At 37.2% G+C, this 18041-nt stretch overlaps 1 protein-coding gene across 2 annotated transcripts in view; it reads right to left on the bottom strand.

Moving 5' to 3' along the window:
* The window catches only part of npr1b (natriuretic peptide receptor 1b), a 36206-nt gene that overhangs the window by 8862 nt on the left and 9303 nt on the right, over window positions 1-18041 (bottom strand). Inside the window, exons 3-9 of one of the 2 annotated variants that reach the window (XM_056761934.1) lie at window positions 13012-13196; window positions 11003-11116; window positions 6742-6877; window positions 1768-1862; window positions 383-518; window positions 227-311; window positions 13-133 (exon numbers count right to left, since the gene is read on the bottom strand). In XM_056761934.1, coding sequence (XP_056617912.1) covers window positions 13-133; window positions 227-311; window positions 383-518; window positions 1768-1862; window positions 6742-6877; window positions 11003-11116; window positions 13012-13196 — 872 coding nt within the window. Of the gene's footprint in view, window positions 1-12; window positions 134-226; window positions 312-382; window positions 519-1767; window positions 1863-6741; window positions 6878-11002; window positions 11117-13011; window positions 13200-18041 lie in introns of both variants that reach the window. The other variant, XM_056761933.1, reaches the window with a different exon arrangement.

The raw sequence follows: 18041 nt of genomic DNA on the forward strand, positions 1-18041 counted from the left end.
TGAGTGGGGTACCAGAGAAAGTGTTAGTTTGCTGCCAGTGCTTCTCATGGCTTTCTCCAGATTGCTCATATGAACGTCCTCCCAAGCGATTCTCCATAACTGAGCCACCAGCTCCTTCTCTAGTTTCAACTTTCTGTGTGTATATGCATGTGTGTGTGTTTAGATATGTAGCCAAGTGATGTCACAAACACAACAGAAGTGTTAAAAAATAAGCAATGTATCTCACCTGTATGTAAATACGGTCACGGTGAAGATGATGACAAGGATGAAGAAGATCACAATGGAAACCATCTGGTGCATTGCGATGGTTCCTATGAGAAAGTGTTAATGAGTTATAAATGGCAGGACCTCGATCACTACAGGAAGACTGTTCCATACGCACGTGTTAGACAAGCTGGATTGTCCTTCTTAAACCCGCAGATCGGTACGTCCAGTGGAATCTCACCACCGGGCCACTGGACGGTTTTCTCAGGCAGAATCTCCATCTCTTTCTGAGAACCATTATACACAGCTACAATCTGTTCCACAATACAAAATAATCAAACATTCTGTGGTTTTTATTAAGTTCTATTACTGATGTTTGCTGTATCTGCACCGATATCTGACAAAAGGCATTGTTCTCTTTTGACAATCATTCAAAAGTTGACGTGTATTTAAAATATATATATATATATACATTAACAGAATTTAAGAGGAAGTACTGCTATTAATATGAACAGAGAGCTCAAGGTAGCAGCCCATGGTTTCATTCTTTTTTTATAATACGATGAATTAAATGTAAAAGAAAACCAGTGATGTAAGACCTGATGGATGATCTTAACAGACAGAACGCAGCAAAAGGAAAAGACAGAAAAGATGTGAGTGTTAAGATGCACTTGAAACTGAACTGAAACAGACACAAAAGTTCAAGCTGACAGACTTCAGGAAGAAAATTACGAAGACAAGCCTCAGTCAAACACCAGCTGAGATCTTTAATATCTATTTAGCATCTATCCGGTGCACACGTACAAATAAAAAAAACTCTCCAGCTGAATAAATATCCTACAATTAACGTTACTACAGCTGAGTCTTCTATGTACCAATCAAGTGTCTTTCGTAATGTGTGTGTTTTCTGATTTAAAATAACACCACCAATCTGCAACTTATTTGCAAGATTCAGGTGTTATATTCTTATTCATTAGCCTGTAACAAAACAGTTTGGTTGAGGCACACACACATTTTCAGCAGCAGAAAGATGAGATTGCATTTCATCACTTTACTGTCTATTTAAAGTAAAAGAGCAAATGCAACTTCAGACCACATAAAAATATCCAAAAATAATTTGCCTATATGGTAAATCATTTACTGTAAATTGAAATGATATTAAAGCTTAACGTGTTTGCCCTAAACACTGCTGCAGAAATAGTGCATATCTAAATTTGGCCATTTCAAAGAGTACTTTCTGCAGATAATTTTTGCCTGAAACTAAAAAATTATTTATTACTCGAAAATCCAAATTTCTCCCATAAAACAGAAAAAGGAGTTATTATAAAAATGTCAAAGTAATTCATCTTTCTACACGGCGTTCCCATGTGATCAAGTTCAGCTGCGGGTTTTGAATGACAAATAACACCCCTAGACAACTTTAAATTGCACTTAAAAGCAGAATGTTTTATTATGTCCTAGCCTCGAAAAACCCTCCAAAGTGTTTCATGACACCCTATTAAGAAACTGACAACTGAGGTGTGAAACAGTTGAGAAAGGTGAGCGTGTGTGAACATCACTGACCTGAAAGTTGCCGTTCTTGATGTCAGTCATGTCCCACAGGGCAAAATCAGTCTCTCTGTCTCCATTCTCATCAATTTGCACCAGACCAGTGACACCTGGGCAAAGAAAAACGTGTGTTAGGGCATGTGTGCTAGGGTGGCCAGCCAAAAAAACAAATGTGGGACAGGTAATCTCTTTTTGTACAATTTGGGACACCTTTGAAAGGTAGCACGAATCAGTGCTCAAATTGAACCAAGTCTTATGGGGGGTCCCCCTCATAAGACTTTTTTGGTGGGGGGTTAGTCTCGCAATATACAATTGATACAAAATGCACAATATATTTTATTATTATATGCATAACCCTATACTATTATATTTAAAACAGGCTAACATAGAAGAACAGGCTTCGATCACTGTCCTGTGCTTAGTGGTCTTTAGACGTGGGGTGGGGCGTTTCACATTTAAAGAGACATGACAACTAGCCCATAAACAAACTTAATATAAATTATTGTAAATGATTAATTCACAAAATGTACCACATCATTGCATGAATTATATAATAATAATAATAACATAATTTTTACGTAAATACAAATATCTGAGGGACCCCCCAAAGTCCATTTTTTACTTCTTGATGTGGTCCCTAAAGCCTTATCGGGGGTCCCGGATCAATTAAATGTTATATAACATTAAACAATTTTAATGGCTTTTTCAATTAAAGGGTCACATTCTCTTTAAATTTCGAGCACAGATCAGACACAGTGTTGCGACTTTCCGCACAATTGGGCTTTCTCGAAAATGCAGTTGCGGGAAAAATTATGGAGCCGCGGGTTGCGGGTTTCTGGGCTACTTTCATAATGTACTGCGGCCGCCATATGTTTCGTAACGCCCACTTTGCCGCATGAGTAATCATAATGACTATAATCACACATGGCAAATCAATGCATTCACTGTACAACTGTATGTGAGTGTTTGATCAAATCTGATTGAGACTCTTGAAAGCTTCACGTTCTGCCTGATGGGGGTCAGATGCTGGCTGTAATTTCCTGTGAAGGCCAATCACCTCTTTTAATGGGCTACAGATAAAAGCTGAGCCCAGCTTAAAGGAAACACACAATGACATTTAGACTGATATGGAAAGCACAACCGCTGTCCGAATGGAAATGTCAACGCTGTACTGAAGAAAGAGAGAGCGAATGAGAGAGTGCAAGAGAGTAATGACCTCAACTTACATGTAATAATGGGTTTAATTCATGAGTTCACTGTTATAAAAGAATGGGACACATAACATGCACACCAACACAATAAGGTCTATTGATTATAAGCATTGTTAAGGTTGAGTATCAAAAATGCAAGGCTAGAAGGACCCGATTATCCAGGAATTAAAGGAGAAATGTGGAGATTTTAGTGGAACAAATATTGCATTTCTGTCAATAGATCCTCTAAAACATTAAACACAGCACCAACGGAAAAAAAGCGTGATTGGCGTGATGTATTAAATGAAAGAGTGAAATCTTTGTCTGTTGTCTTCATCATGCTACAATACACAACAGACAAACATTTCACTCTTTCATTTAATACATCAGAAGGAGGCTCAGGAAATTACTTGAGTAGCATATACCAACATTAAAACATGTGGCTGATGCTGAAAAAAAAGAATATTTGAGCACCGGTAAAGGACATTCATACACACATAGAAACAGAAATTCATATTCATAAACATTAATCAAAATAAAGAAGGCAATGATTCACCTCTGTCCATTAAATTAGTCTGAGAAAAGAAACAAATTTAACAGAGAAGCTCTGAAGGGAGGGCATGAATCATAACCATTCATTCATACTGTACTGTACATCACAGTGTTACACAAATGTTATGATTATAAAGTGAATCTTTTTTACAAGTCACAAGACTCTGCAAAGTATACCTAAAAAACAGATGTTTTAATATTTATGTGGTCAGTGCATTACGCGTGCATAGACTTTTGGTAGAATCAACAGATTTTAGATGATATTTTGTGCATATAGATAATATTTCATAAACATCCATTCGTCTAATATTGTTAAACTAAAGAACTTTAGCAAATTTAACAAATTATACAAGTTACTAATATGTGGAAGGAAATATGAACTGCATAAGCATTTTAAGAATAATAAATAGCAATAGAGTTTTATGAAAGTTAGATTAAGTTTTATGAAATGATGGGTATAGTGGGCAAATTATACCCATTGCTTTTCATTTTAAATCAGTGTCCCTTCTGAGCCAGCTGTGTAAACTGACTCCATACAACAGGAGTGCAGTTAATTTATTAATTTTAAAAGGATTTCATATCTTTATTATACATGGAGGATGAATGATTTTCAAGCAAGTTTTCTTTTTTTCTTGGTAATTTAAAGGCAGAAAGAGACTCTAGAGTCTAGACCAATCTGTTCTTCCATCTATATAGAGTGTTGGTGCTCAGATTCGTAGCTTTGTGAGGCAGAGTTTCAGGATATAAATGCCTGAATGAGCATCATTTTTACAAGCTTCAAATCAATACATGCTGGTAAAGATGAGAAAAATCTTGAACACTTATTATAACACTGAATAAACATCTTGGGAGAAAGATGAAAAAAATATGATATGCTATAAATGATATTGAGTGAAGTACACAGATGTATTCCATTACACTTAACAAAAAAAGCTACTGTTTGATTTCATATCGATTTCTAGTCTAGTCTGAGCCCTGCATGATGCGTCTAATCTCAGTCAGACCTAGTTATGTTCAGGTCTCTGTATATTTGCAACTGTTTGTGTGTTAAGCATTACTGTAAGCAGATCCCATGGAAGTGACATCTGCTGACTGGGATCATATTAAGAAATCAGATAACCCGAGATAAATATTGAAACTGGGGAAAAAAACAAAGCCTGCAAAAATACTTATTTGTGAAAAAGGAACAGTGGATTTGCATGTACTTCAGTCACCACATCACCCTTGACAGGGAAAGACCTCGGGTAGAGAGAGTGATGAAAAGAAGCAGTGGCTGAGGGAAAAAAGGTAGGGGAGATAAAAGGTAGATGGACAGAAATAGAACAGATGTGGAAATGAATGGACCAATAGAGAGAGAGTGAACGAGTATTAAAAGGAATCTAAAGATGAATGAGCAACAGTGTGACTGTATTGTGTAACATGTTGTGTGTCATTTGCTCATCTGTATAATTCATTTCTGCTTGATCACAAGATGTACAAGAACAGATGATGACAACACCATAAGTTTAAGGTGAACTATTCCAAAGAAATGAAGAATGAATAATGCATAAACATAAATTAAGTAGGATTGAGTAGAGCGCATCTTTTTTAATGCGCATTCATTAAACCTTGCACATAAACACACAAACGCAAACACAATCGCGCACATGCACATGCACATGCACATGCACATGCACATGCACATGCACACACAGACTCACTCTTTCAAACAAAGACCTGTAAACACAATACATATAAGGTCACATGGTGTGCACATGCAAAAGATTTATATAAAGTGACAACACAATGCTACAGTATATTTGTAGTATTTCAGCAAGTAAAAGCGTTTGTGGTGAAAGCTGTAGGATATCATGTAAAGACTGTTCAGCTTGTCGATTAACCTTAATGTTAAGTTTGTGATTTATGATGCATTTTTAAACATGTGACTGAGACCGAGTGTCATCTACACAGCGTGTGCAAACATACTTTTCTTTCACCATAAACTTGACAGAAGTCACATTATATTTTTGGGAAGTGCGTCATCGGATTAGTCTCTGTGGGGAGCTTCTCTCTGTAAAGGGACTGTAATGTTAGACTCTGTTGGTCTGATACTACGGGAGTGACCGGGACTAGTTGTCACACAAAGGAAATTAAATATTGCTGTAATTTCCTGAACAAAAAGTATGACATCTACAAGTCCTATTCTGTTGGAATATCACAAACCAAACCTAGTGTCAGCCTGGCTAAAATAACTAAGAGAAATGGCAGAACACACATGTAAACTATAAGACACACATATACACAAAGCAATTATCAAGTGTCCAGTTTAAAGGGATACTTCACCCAAAAATAATAATTCTGTCATCATTACTCACCCACGAGTTCTTCAAAATCTTTGATATTTGGAAAAATGCTTATAACCAAACAGATCTTGCCTCCCATTGAAGGGAAAATCAATTTATAATTTAATGTATGTATTTTTTCCTACTGTGGGAGTCAATAGGGGGCAAAGCTATTTGGTTACAAGCATTCTTCCAAATATCTTTCTCCATGTTTATCAGAACAAAGAAATTTATTCAGATTTGCAACAACTCGAAGGCGAGTAAATAATGACAGAATTTTCTTTTTTGGGTGAAGTATCCCTTTAATACACACAGCTCCCAACACACCAAAGCCAGAAACTGTTCACAACTCATACTCATCCTACCAGACAAAGCAATGCAGCGCAACACCGCCAGTGAGAAGATAAAAAGGAGTCAAATTATGTCACATTGAACAATATTACTTTTCAAAAGGTCTGACCTTTAACCATCTGACTTTCTCGACCTCCCGAGATGTGAAAGTTAAGATTAGCATAACTGTTTCCAGAGTGCTAGACCACAGAGACCTTTGTGCAACATGTAACCTCTACAGAAGTGAAGAGACTCTATTCTTCTGTTATTGATGTTCTTTAAATGAGAAATTTTCACTTTCTCGGATCTGAGAGCTTATAGAACCTTTTTAAAGACGAATCAGGTTCATGTGAGACATGTTATTAAAGTTTAGATACGTGGAAGAAAGACACATTCCTGTCAGTGATATCTGATCATCATGGCGTGACAGCTCCTCACATAAACAGCAATTTAACATGCCGATGAATACATTTTTTAATTCAAAATTTAATTTTAATTTGATTAGCCAAAAAGCATGCATGGAACCACATTTAAAAAATCTAAGTAGCTTGATGAGATGACATGGATGGATTTTACGGTTTCAACTCCATGCTTACCATGATAGGTTCGGTTCCACATTCTTTTTGTGACCGAGTCTCCTGAGGTTCGGTTGTGTCCTTCTGAAAGACTCTCATTCAAAGCGTGGCAGTACAACATCAGACCGTCGTAGAAACCTCCTGCGATAATGTTCATCTGAAATGATTAAATATACAAAACAAATGCATTAGCGCATGAAACCTTAGACTCTAAAAACAAAAAATTGTGTTCAAAAATTTATTGTGTAAATATTTAAAAATGAACACATCCATTTTAAGAGTGTTTTACCATGAGCATAAGTCCCTTCAAAGATTACATAAATGGGCAAATCCAGTTTTGATGTGACATCTTCAGTCAAAACTTAAAATATAAACTCCAGAGTCTAAAGAATGTATGTATTACCCCCATGATGATAGAGTCCAGACATAAAAAGATCTGCAAGGCTGTCTATTTTAAAATATGTGTTATGGATGTGACAAAAAAGGACGCACATTTTTGAGAGACAAACTATTTATGCAAATTAAAAAGTACCTCAAGCAATAATGCAAAAAATCTAAATAATTTTGTGTGTCTATTTATGAGAACTGACTATAGAAAAAACTTCACACTGTAGAGACTTCAGATGGGTACAAATATTAACATCTGACCTATCGGTATGATGAAAACCTCTGGTAAAATTAGATTTTCTTCATCTTAAACTTGAAATCAACTTGGAGAAATGTATATGACTGAATGATTTGCCATTACTGATATTAAGGCAGGCATTCTTATCCTGTTATGGGAGCAGATGAGAAAAATTGAATTTGTCTGGATTTCTCACAAAAGCGTGAACAGGCAGCCAGATAAACACTTGAGAGAGGTTAGACTACGACAATCTCACATTCAATCAGAAACAATGGCGAGGGGAAAATCCACAAAGCCTCAGACAAATTAAGACAATCAGTCGCACTCATACTGACCGTTCTTCTGAGAGAGAGCCGTGATAAACCCCACAGCGTTCCTCTGCAGGGGTCTATCAGAAATATTCCCCAGTAGCAATCAGTGTGATATAGTACACGGTTAAAGACAAGAATTGTTTTTTTTAAACTTTTCACAGTCAGACTGAATCGATGAAACGTCATGCATCACAGAGCAAGAGATTAGAAAGAACTGTTAGAAGAACTTTTAAGGGATGTTTAATAAACATGTGTGATGTTCTACCATTAAATGTCATGCTACATGGCATGTATACACTACCAAGTTTGGAAATACATATTCTTTCTTTCTTTATATTCTAAAAGGTGGAGAAATATAAGTAAATTCATCAAAACTATAGAGTAGCACAAATGTAAATGTTGGGATTATGTGACAAATAAAAGCATATAAATTCAGAATTTATGTACAGTTTAGGATCTTCAAACGTGCAACCCTTCTTGATATAAAAATCTTGGTAGAAGAATCTTCAGCTTCTTGAGCTTTTTAAATGGAATTTTGGCATCGGCTGCTTTTCTTCATTATTAAATAAATGAAACATTAAACATTTCTTTTTTATAATTTAAGAAATTGATATGTTGGCAAAATTATATTTTTATCTACAAAAGTAATTTCAAATATTTAAACATAGTTTTTAAGATAAAACAATTGTTTCGATTATTAGAAACAGTTTTCAAACGTTTCCAAATATTTTATCCGTGCTGTATATCGTAAAGCAATAAAAATCTGTACATGTTTACCTAGTTCCTGTGATACAATACTGAGCAAATATTAAAGTGACAAGTGTATGTGGGTTTAAATCTGATATATATATATATATATTGTAGTTTGGAGGCTTTTTATGCCTTTAATGATAGAGTACAGTGGAGAAGAGACAGGAAGGTATTGGGAGGAGACAGGGGAGCAGGGCCGCCAAAGGACCGCTGAGAATGGGAATCGAACCCGAGTCACTATGAGCACATCGGCCCTATTTGTCAGCGCCCTGAAGACAAGACTGTTGATGCAGACAAATCTGAAATATTTCTACATATAGAGAGTTCTTCTTACCCTGATTCAATAAATTTACAATTATTATTAATATACCGTTTGATATCTGAAGCGCAACATTTAAAGAGGGACATACATCAGGAATCGTTTAAATAAACTCATGGGTTTCTGTTTAAATTTGCTGGCAGGTTGGCTTAGTTTTGACTGTCAATTTGACTGTCAATCTGTGACTGCAGTGAGTCTGTTGTTACACTGTAAGTTTCAAGTTTGAGTGATGGAGAGCTTGAGCTGAGCGAAAAATAGTTTTTGCCAACATGGATGATCCTGTGTGTACAGTATGTTATTTTGACTTATGAAAGTAAATGGTGAGATTTTCTGAAAAAACATAAATTACCTCTCTGACCCTCTAAACTCCCATAAAAAGCATAATATGCCGCACACATTTGAAATTGCGGACTGTACTGTACATCCTGCACACATGCTCAATGGCTAGAAACCTTGGCATGTTTGTTCTAAAATACACTGTCTGGTGCACTTGGACACGTCATCAGTGATGAGGTCAAAAGGTTTTGGGTCTTTGATCAACAGACACCCTCACCCGGCCTTATTTCAAAGCAGCATGCTACTCCACACATCCCCACTTCGGATCCATAGCCATTGTGAGGCTTTTTTGGCCGTCTCAGAGATGTTCTTTATGACTCGTCTTCACAGTTGACTTTTAACTCCAAGGAGTTTAAATGTTCGAAGCAAAGACTGTCCAGCAAAGCCCCCCAGCACTGCGTGCTTTCCAGCCGCCGCTCCTGGCCTCCTTCACCAGCTCCACATACTTCGTTCTCTTGCGCTCAGTTGCTTCCACCAATCAGTCTTCCCAGGGGACGGTGAGCTCCACTACGACCCCCTGCCTGGTCGACTCCAATGTTATCACCACGTCTGGGCGGAGTGAAGTGGAACTTGAGCTGCCTTCCCAGGTCCTCTTCAAGGTCCCAGTCTCTTGCATTGGCGAGTTGCCCAGCTGGGGAGAGTGAATGCTTTTGTGCCTTCTCCCCTTGTTAGAACAAAGGAGATGGTATGCTTGGAGGGATGTTGACTCTTACTGCTCTGGATCGCTGCGGTGATTGTGTCTGCCAAAGGCCGGAGGACCTGATCATGGCGCCAGTGATACCGCTGATCCCCCAAGGCCTTTGGACAGCAGCTGAGGCTATGCTGCAGTGTGCCACTCCTCGTTCTGCATCAACTGGCGCTTCTCCCTCCATCTTGCTTTGTCATAACGTGGCTTAGAAAAACTATCCAGGCCTGCACGTCCCACCGCCACGTTGCCACCAAAACACCATGCCCTCAGCCGTGCCTCTGCTCTGTCCACCGCTTTCTGTGCCTGCCACTTCCTTCCCATCTTAACGCAGATTCCAGCTGAGGAGACTTTGGCTTCAGAGGAATCTTGGTTCATAAAAAATCGGTACATCCAGGTATACTTTCCTGGAATCCTTGACTTGTCGACTGCAGTGAGCCAATTCGTCACGTCGTTCCTGGTTTGTGGAAAGTTGTATCCTTCAGGGAGCTGTCAAAGATTTTCCCCAAGCTCTTGACCGGTCTTTTTGTTACTAATGGAATTTGTGACCCCTCCATGGTAAACCGGAACTGGAAGTCCACTTTGACTTTCTTTAGGAACAGGGACCTGGATTTAGCTGGCTTAAAACTCATCCTTGCCCATAGGATGAGACGTTGGAGCCTCTGAAGAAGCCATCTGGAACCCGGAACTGAAGCTGCTGTCACAGTTAGGTCATCCATAAAGGCTCTTATGTTTAATAAATGCCCTATTGTAAAATCTTCAGATGGATGCTGCCATTAAACACTCGTAAACACTGAATCAAATTCATATTTGGAGCCTCACGCGCACAGACAGATATGTCATTGTTAATGACCTTTCCCAAGGTGGTAGAAAGAGAAAAAGAAACAGTGCCTCAGTTTCCTGCCTGGACCTACTTTATTCTCAGTGCGTTTCCTGTTGATGAATAGATGACTATGACAGAAAAGGCTTTAAACAGATACGGTATAATGCACATTGGCAGAAAAACATTCATTTGTTCATTTGAGGCAGGTGAGTCTCTTTAAGCTCCTAATAAGACGATCTGGCTGCAATACAGGAACACCGTTTTTATTTACAGGAATTATTTGGAAATAGCAGGAGGAGACAGAGAATCTTGACATAGAGTAAAATTAAAAATAAAAGGAAAGAGTCAAAGGATTTAAGCATAATATACAAAACGCATAAAAGTGTGCTATTTATGAATCAGACACACACACAAAAGTGAAGATTTCTCTTACCAGCGAATCCCCCACTGTGAAGTTAAACATCCTTTTGGCATCTGATTTCAGATCAGCAACAAATTCCTGGTACTCTTGATTCTGGGGCTCCAGGTAGGTCAGAATTTTCACACTCTAAGAGGCAAACATACAATTCTGATCATACAAAATATTCAAGAGAGTTACATGTGAAATACGGATACAGATACATGATCAATGTATATATTAAAGTGATAAAAACATTTGGTCAGTATTACTCACCCAGAAGAAGTCCAAACCTTTATAAATTGTTCTGTTGTGCTGAACACAAAGAAAGATATTTGGAAGAATGTTTGTAACTAAACAGTTCTGGGGCACTATTGACTACCTTAGTGGAAAGAAAAACTACCAGGGTTTTCAATGGTGCCCCAGAAGTGATTGGTTTGGAACTATTCCTTTAATTATACTGTAGTACTAATATTTCCCAAATGGATTGTTACTTTTGTATATCTTGGTGGAAAATAGACTTGTATCGATAGTCGGTGTCACCAGTGCTACCAATTACATCACTTGTCCGCCCCTGCACCGTCATTAAGAATTTGTTTAGTAATAAATCACTAAGTTAAGTTAAAGGGATCGTATGTCGTAAATACGTGTCTATGGGGCGTTATAAGTTGCCCATGCATGTATAAGACAAATAAAATTGCCGGTGTCGGAACAAAAGAGGCATTTTATCTTAAAGTGAATGCTAATCCAGACCTGCCTGAAACCCCTCGTGTAACCACACCCCCACAAATCTACGTCAGTTCGTGGTATGATTTGACAAAGCTCGCCCAAATGTATACGCAAGTAAGGCACTTGTTTAAATTTTACGTACCTATTAATACAATTGCTTTGGAACCTAATGTTCCAAATATGGTAAGATGCGTTACATTTCCGTCACATGCTTGCAGTATTCGACCAATCACTACGCACTGGCTAACTGGCCAATCATCGTCACACCTCGTAGAGCGATGACCTTTGTTAAAAATCTGTGCGTTTCAGAGAGGTGGGGCAAAGAGGAGATACAAACATGCACGGTATATGGAAAATACAGTGTTTTGAACCTCAAATCGTGTATACAAATTGAATTACATCTAAAACAAATGATAATATAAGTTTTAGCCGTCTCATATGACCCCTTTAAAGACCAAACTAGAGTTGTGCATTGGAAAGCGGCTTCTGCATTCAGCGTAAGCGGAATAAGTGTCGCAACAAGATCAGCAGCAGGAGCCAGATTTTATTCTTCATGTGAGGAGAGTGAATTGCGGACAGACAAGAGTCTTTTCTGTCAAATAACATGCATAGAATATGCAGTAAGCAGTAAGCATTGTCATTAAGAGCCAGTTAAATTTAAATTTTACTTTTGTTCTAATTTTCAGAAAACCGGTGCTTTGCCATTTATTCATTTCGTATTTCTTTCTTATTCATTTATTTAACATTAACATTTTTCTTTTACTGGTACTACCGGTGTTTTTACACATCCATTAACTCACGTCCATTAAATTTCATCACCGCCACATCCCTAGTGACGTAGCGTCTGTCTGCTGCAGTGCCCACAAGAGAGCACTCTCCCCATCACCCGGACTTTCATTATTCACATTTACGATAACCCATTGACCGGACTCATTGAACACTGATCAATCTCACCTGTGTGTAATTACCTCTGTCAATATAAGCCTGATTCAATCATTCTGTCATTGCAAAGTCTTGTTTGTGTCCCACTGCATTTCTGAGCGGTCTTCAATTGGTTAACTTGTGTTTTGATTTTTGGACTTGCTTATCGTTTTGGAACCTCTGCTGCATGCCCCGACCTTTGCCTCTTATATCGTTTATGCCTGCCTGCCTTCATCGGAGCAGTTTGTGACATATTAATTGCATGTGCTTTAAACTATGAGTCATCTTAAAAAAGGGCGACTGATAAATGATACCAGAACATCAATAATAAGCTAACAGACAGATATAAACGGACACATCTACCACTCTCTCACGTTTCCAGAAGGTTTAATCACCTGGAATCCTTCTTTTGCTGCCTCATCATCATCATCACCTCTGGACCATGGATGAGATGGTTGGGAGCCCAAACTGCGTCCGAAGATGTCAATGTAGAAGAAGACAAACTCTTCCTTAGGCAGACCTGCCCTGTGGAAGTTTACCATTAGCTGACGAAAAATATCTGGAGAACAGCATACAAACACTACTGTAACGAAAGAGAGAGAGAGAGATATTTTAACACCATTCTACAAACTTTGAGTTACTGATCAGACACTATGGACAGGTGTCACAGACAAAGGCTAAGCTTAAGCCAGGAATATGCCTTAGTAAAATTATGATATATAAATTGGTTTTATTAAAATGCCTAAAAATATTACTGCATCTTGAGACAAAACAATAGCAATAACATATTTAAAGATATGTCAAGGCAATTTATATTCAGTTAAGACAGCTCAAACTTTTATTTTAGTCTGGGACTAGTCTTAAGCATTGTCTGTGAAACCTGGCATATAAGTACCTACAGCATGAAATGAATGAAAAAAAAACGAAATAAAAATAAAAATGATATCCTCAATAAACAGATTTTTTTTCCCATCAACTCCAAATTTCTTAAAAAAATTATATGTAAACATACAAGCCTCAATATGAATATCTTTCTCAGTTTTCTTCATTTGTGTTACATAAATTGCCATTTTAGCTCATTCCATTAAAAAATTATATTATACTTACATTCTTTTCTATTTACATCTACTTTATGTGGGAAATATGCACAGCATTTAGAGGCTACTAATGGACAAAATATGGAAAATTCTACAATTTCAGGTGGAACTCTGTCCGTACTTTTTTTAAGTGCTGCATCTTCATAATGCCAAATCTGTGTTGACAGAAACAAAAGCTTCTGTCAGAAGATTATTAGTTGGTGACTCACAAAAAGTAAAAACGTCTTTAAAAAGATATCACAGAGTATGGAGCAGTCTGAATATAGCAGCATTGTAGTACCTTGAGCTATTTTACCAGAACTGACTGTAATGAATGCCATAATGATATTTCCTCAGCATTACTCAGCTTACTTCAATATAATATCCAGACAGGAACTAGCAAACATTTATTTTTGTTCATCTATCTAAGTGTGTCTGCATGGGAGCTAAATTGATGTCCTGCCATCAAATGTACCTATCAAATGTAAATGTACTTTTGCTTGATGTAAGTGGTTACTCACAATTGCTACAAATTTAAAAAGCAGACACACTCTTTATTTTCCATTATTCATTTGTTATTGACCTTGAGTAAACAGGGTGAGGAACAAACTGTATGCATGACGAAAGCAGAGCTTCTTTTAAATGTTTTTAATGATCAGAAATAGACAGGTGAGATGGAACCATAAACAAGTGAAGAAAGAGACTCGGACAAGAAAACACAATGCTTCATTAGCTCTGATCAAATCAGCGAGGTTATAGAGACAGAGAGAAAGTGACAGAACTTGACTACAAACCAGACTGCCATTGGCAGGGGGGGGTTAATTACATGTGTAGAGTTTGTGTGTGTAGAGTGTGTCTCATTTGTGTTAGTGGATGATAATAAACGCAAGGTGATAAATGGATTTTATTCAAATTTTAAAACGCAAGAACCATCTTGCATCCCTGACAAAGGGATATAAGCCAAGGATAATGAAGAATATGGATGTCTGTTTGTGAATGTAAGTGTAGATGTGAGTGTGTGTGTGTGTGTGTGTGTGTGTGTGTGCATGCATACATTACACAAATTCAGTTTAAGACAAGGTATCAGTTTAAATGTATAGTCCCCCAAAACTAAAATTTCTGTCATTATTTATGCATCCTCGTGTCGTTCAATACCTGTTTTTGACTCTTTCTATGGTGAAACACAAAGAAAATATTCTGAGAAATGTTAAATTAAATAATTTAATTCTATATCTATGCAGTGGGATTCAATTATCAATGTCATTTGATAACCAATGTTCTTCAAAATATGTTTTGTGTTTGGCATCAGGAAGTCATTCAGGTTTGTAAGGACATTAATATTTTAAATTGTATTTGGTTAACTCCGTCTAGTTTTTTTTATGCAGGAATATGCCCTGAACTGTGTTTTATTTGCAATTTACAGCAAGAGAGAGAGAGACCAGGCAATCTATCTCTGTAAATAGCAGATCTTGGTAGAAAGATGGGTCTTATAACAGCTCAGGGTCGTTTGGTTTGTATCGGTGTGGAATATAATATGCATCCTGTATAATTTAGGACCCATTGACCGTTCGCAAAACCCCTTCCCCCTTCGTTCCTGTTGCTTTGTCAAACAAGCTATCGGTATCACTCGCAGTGTAAATTTGTGCACTCCGTGGGGAAAAAGTGAAGAATTTCTGTAATAATGACACGCTGATTTCAGACTGAAAGGTCTGCAATATGCATTCGAGGGACACATTCAGGATTTGAGATAACTGTAAAAATAATTATACCTTTTGCTTCGACACCAGCAGACGATGACGCTAAGTTAATTCTAAACTCGCACGACGCTGTAGGCTACTACTGTCAGACAAATGGATGTATAGCTAACCTAAATGTATTGCATTAAGTGTTTATATTTACTCCGAAATTTGAAGTAATGACAATTTTATAGAGAGAGTATCTTCGGGCTATTTTTTGGTTGACCATGAGCCTTGAACCTTTAAATATTAGTTCAGTACAGAAACGAATAATAGTGCATCAATGTCTTAATCTTTATTTGTGTATAAAACAACAAAAACAGAACAGCTGTTGCTGTACGAGCTTGCTCATTGATATATTACTTACATATTACATGTATAAGTATTATATTCCGCCTTAAAACACCGCTTCCCGAACGCTTCCTGTCTTTAATTCGTACATTAATAATTCCAACAATACCGTGTCTCGTATCTATTGGTATGGTTGTGATGTGAACTCTGCTATTCTCCTTTATTTAGAATGATTTTTTAAAAGTTATGACTTAGTTATCGTTTATCATTATAGTGTCAATGTCCATTAAAGCTGTGTACATTTGTCTCTTTTTACTAATACTATAATTCAAAAGCTAGCTTTTCATATTAATCAAAGCTCTACTACTACAGGTTTGTCGGACTGGTTTGTTTGTCGGACAAAATGGTGGTCAGTCAAGGGTCGGCGTTATGATTGGTCAGATCGCCTGTCAATCAAACTGCTTGCAAAGGGTCAATTGTGAAAGTCTTGGGCACAACATGATGTAAATACAAATCCAAAGTTAAAAAGGTGGGTTTGAACTAAAATAACACAGAATTCTGCTTAGAATTTATGACTTTCATATTGTACAGAATCTTTATTTCTAAAACAAACCTTTCTGCATTTTTACATTTTCAAATAAAAATCATTTAGATTTTTAAGCTGTTTTCCTCATGGAGACCAAATATGTCCTTTGGTCCCAAAACTGTGAGGTTTACATCGACCAGACACACAGGAGGTCACCTGCTTACAACACTATCACATGCATGTGAAACTAAATGAAGAATAGGGATCCAGGACACAAAGGGTAACAAGCCGTACACTGTGAGTCAGAGGTTCTGTTCTGTCTGGTGCTCTCAGAAAAACAGCCCCCACGTCTACAGAAAAAATAAACTAACCAGAGCAAGCCCTTTACATGATCTGCCCACATACCTGTTGCCATGACAAAAACAGCTGTATATTTCTCTGTAAGGTGGGGAAAAAAGAAAGAGAAAGAAGAAGAGAAGGAAAGAGACAGAGAACACAGTGTCCACAAGAACAGCAACCAACATCAAAAACCAAATTGCACCATTCGTGCACCAATGCCACCAATGCAAATGCAATCAGGACGTTTTGATTTCCCCGTTCATGATGGATCACAGCCTCCTAGAGTGATGCACACACTTCATTTAATTGTCAAAGCAAGTCCATATGAAAAATGCCAATCTGTTTTAGAAAGGAGTGTGTCAGGTGTAAGAAACAGACTGTCACAGAGATAAAACAACCCATTACACAGTCAAATGCACATTAGTATAAGATAAAGACCCAGAAAGGGACTACTGGCTGATAATCAACCTAACACTATTTTCGGAACGGTTAAACATTGACCAGCACTCAACATGCAGACACTTCACATTTCTCGTACTCTTATCTAAACATTGGTTTTCCTTTGACAGGAGGGTCAGTAAATTATTGGATGGTTTTGTGGTCTAAAAAAGGTTACATTTCACACATTGTAAATCGGTTCACTATAATTAAACATTTGTAGGTCGCTTTGATAAGAAAGAATCTGCTTCCAAACAGGTATAGTTGACATGACAAATCCCCCTATCAGTGCCACATCCCTCACTGCATGCTCATATTATTCAACTGTATTATTGATAGTAATATTTCCAGTTTTTTAAAACATGTAGATGACATTTATTAAATTTAACAAGATAATCTGATGAAAAGCAGTTCTGTTATTTAACAGTCAGTAATGTAATCAAATTAAAAAAAATCCTTTTCTCACTTTAACATTTTTTCTTCTGTAAATCTATTATGTTTTACAGAGATGTTTTATAACTATTCTACCTAGTTGTCAGAATTTTTTAATCGAAAATGTTCTGTACATTGGTCTTAGCTTTAGCCAGGTCTATGTTTTAGTCAAAGTAGGATATTGAAAGTGATAGTTAACCCAGAACTTATTTCCTCACCATCTTGTTATTACAAACCTGTGCGACTTTTTCTTCTGCAGAACACAAAATTCCCTTATGTTGTATAGACACAAAACCAACGCAAGTCAAACTATCTTCAATATATCTTCTTTTGTGTTCTGTAGAAGACACAAAGTCATACATGTTTGAGAGTAAATATGACTTAATGACAGAATATTAATTTTTGGGTGAATAATCCCTTGTTGCTTTGATAAAAACGGCTTGGGAAAAAACATTACTGTTGTGCATCTTGAGAGAAAACAATGGCACAGTCATTAAGAGCAAGCTATTTTCAGTTAGGCTCTAACACTTATTGTATGTTTGGAAAAACATCTATACATTCAAAACCATGCACACCATCATATCACC

The sequence above is a fragment of the Triplophysa dalaica genome, chromosome 12, assembly GCF_015846415.1.
Source record: "Triplophysa dalaica isolate WHDGS20190420 chromosome 12, ASM1584641v1, whole genome shotgun sequence".
Classification (NCBI taxonomy): domain Eukaryota; kingdom Metazoa; phylum Chordata; class Actinopteri; order Cypriniformes; family Nemacheilidae; genus Triplophysa; species Triplophysa dalaica.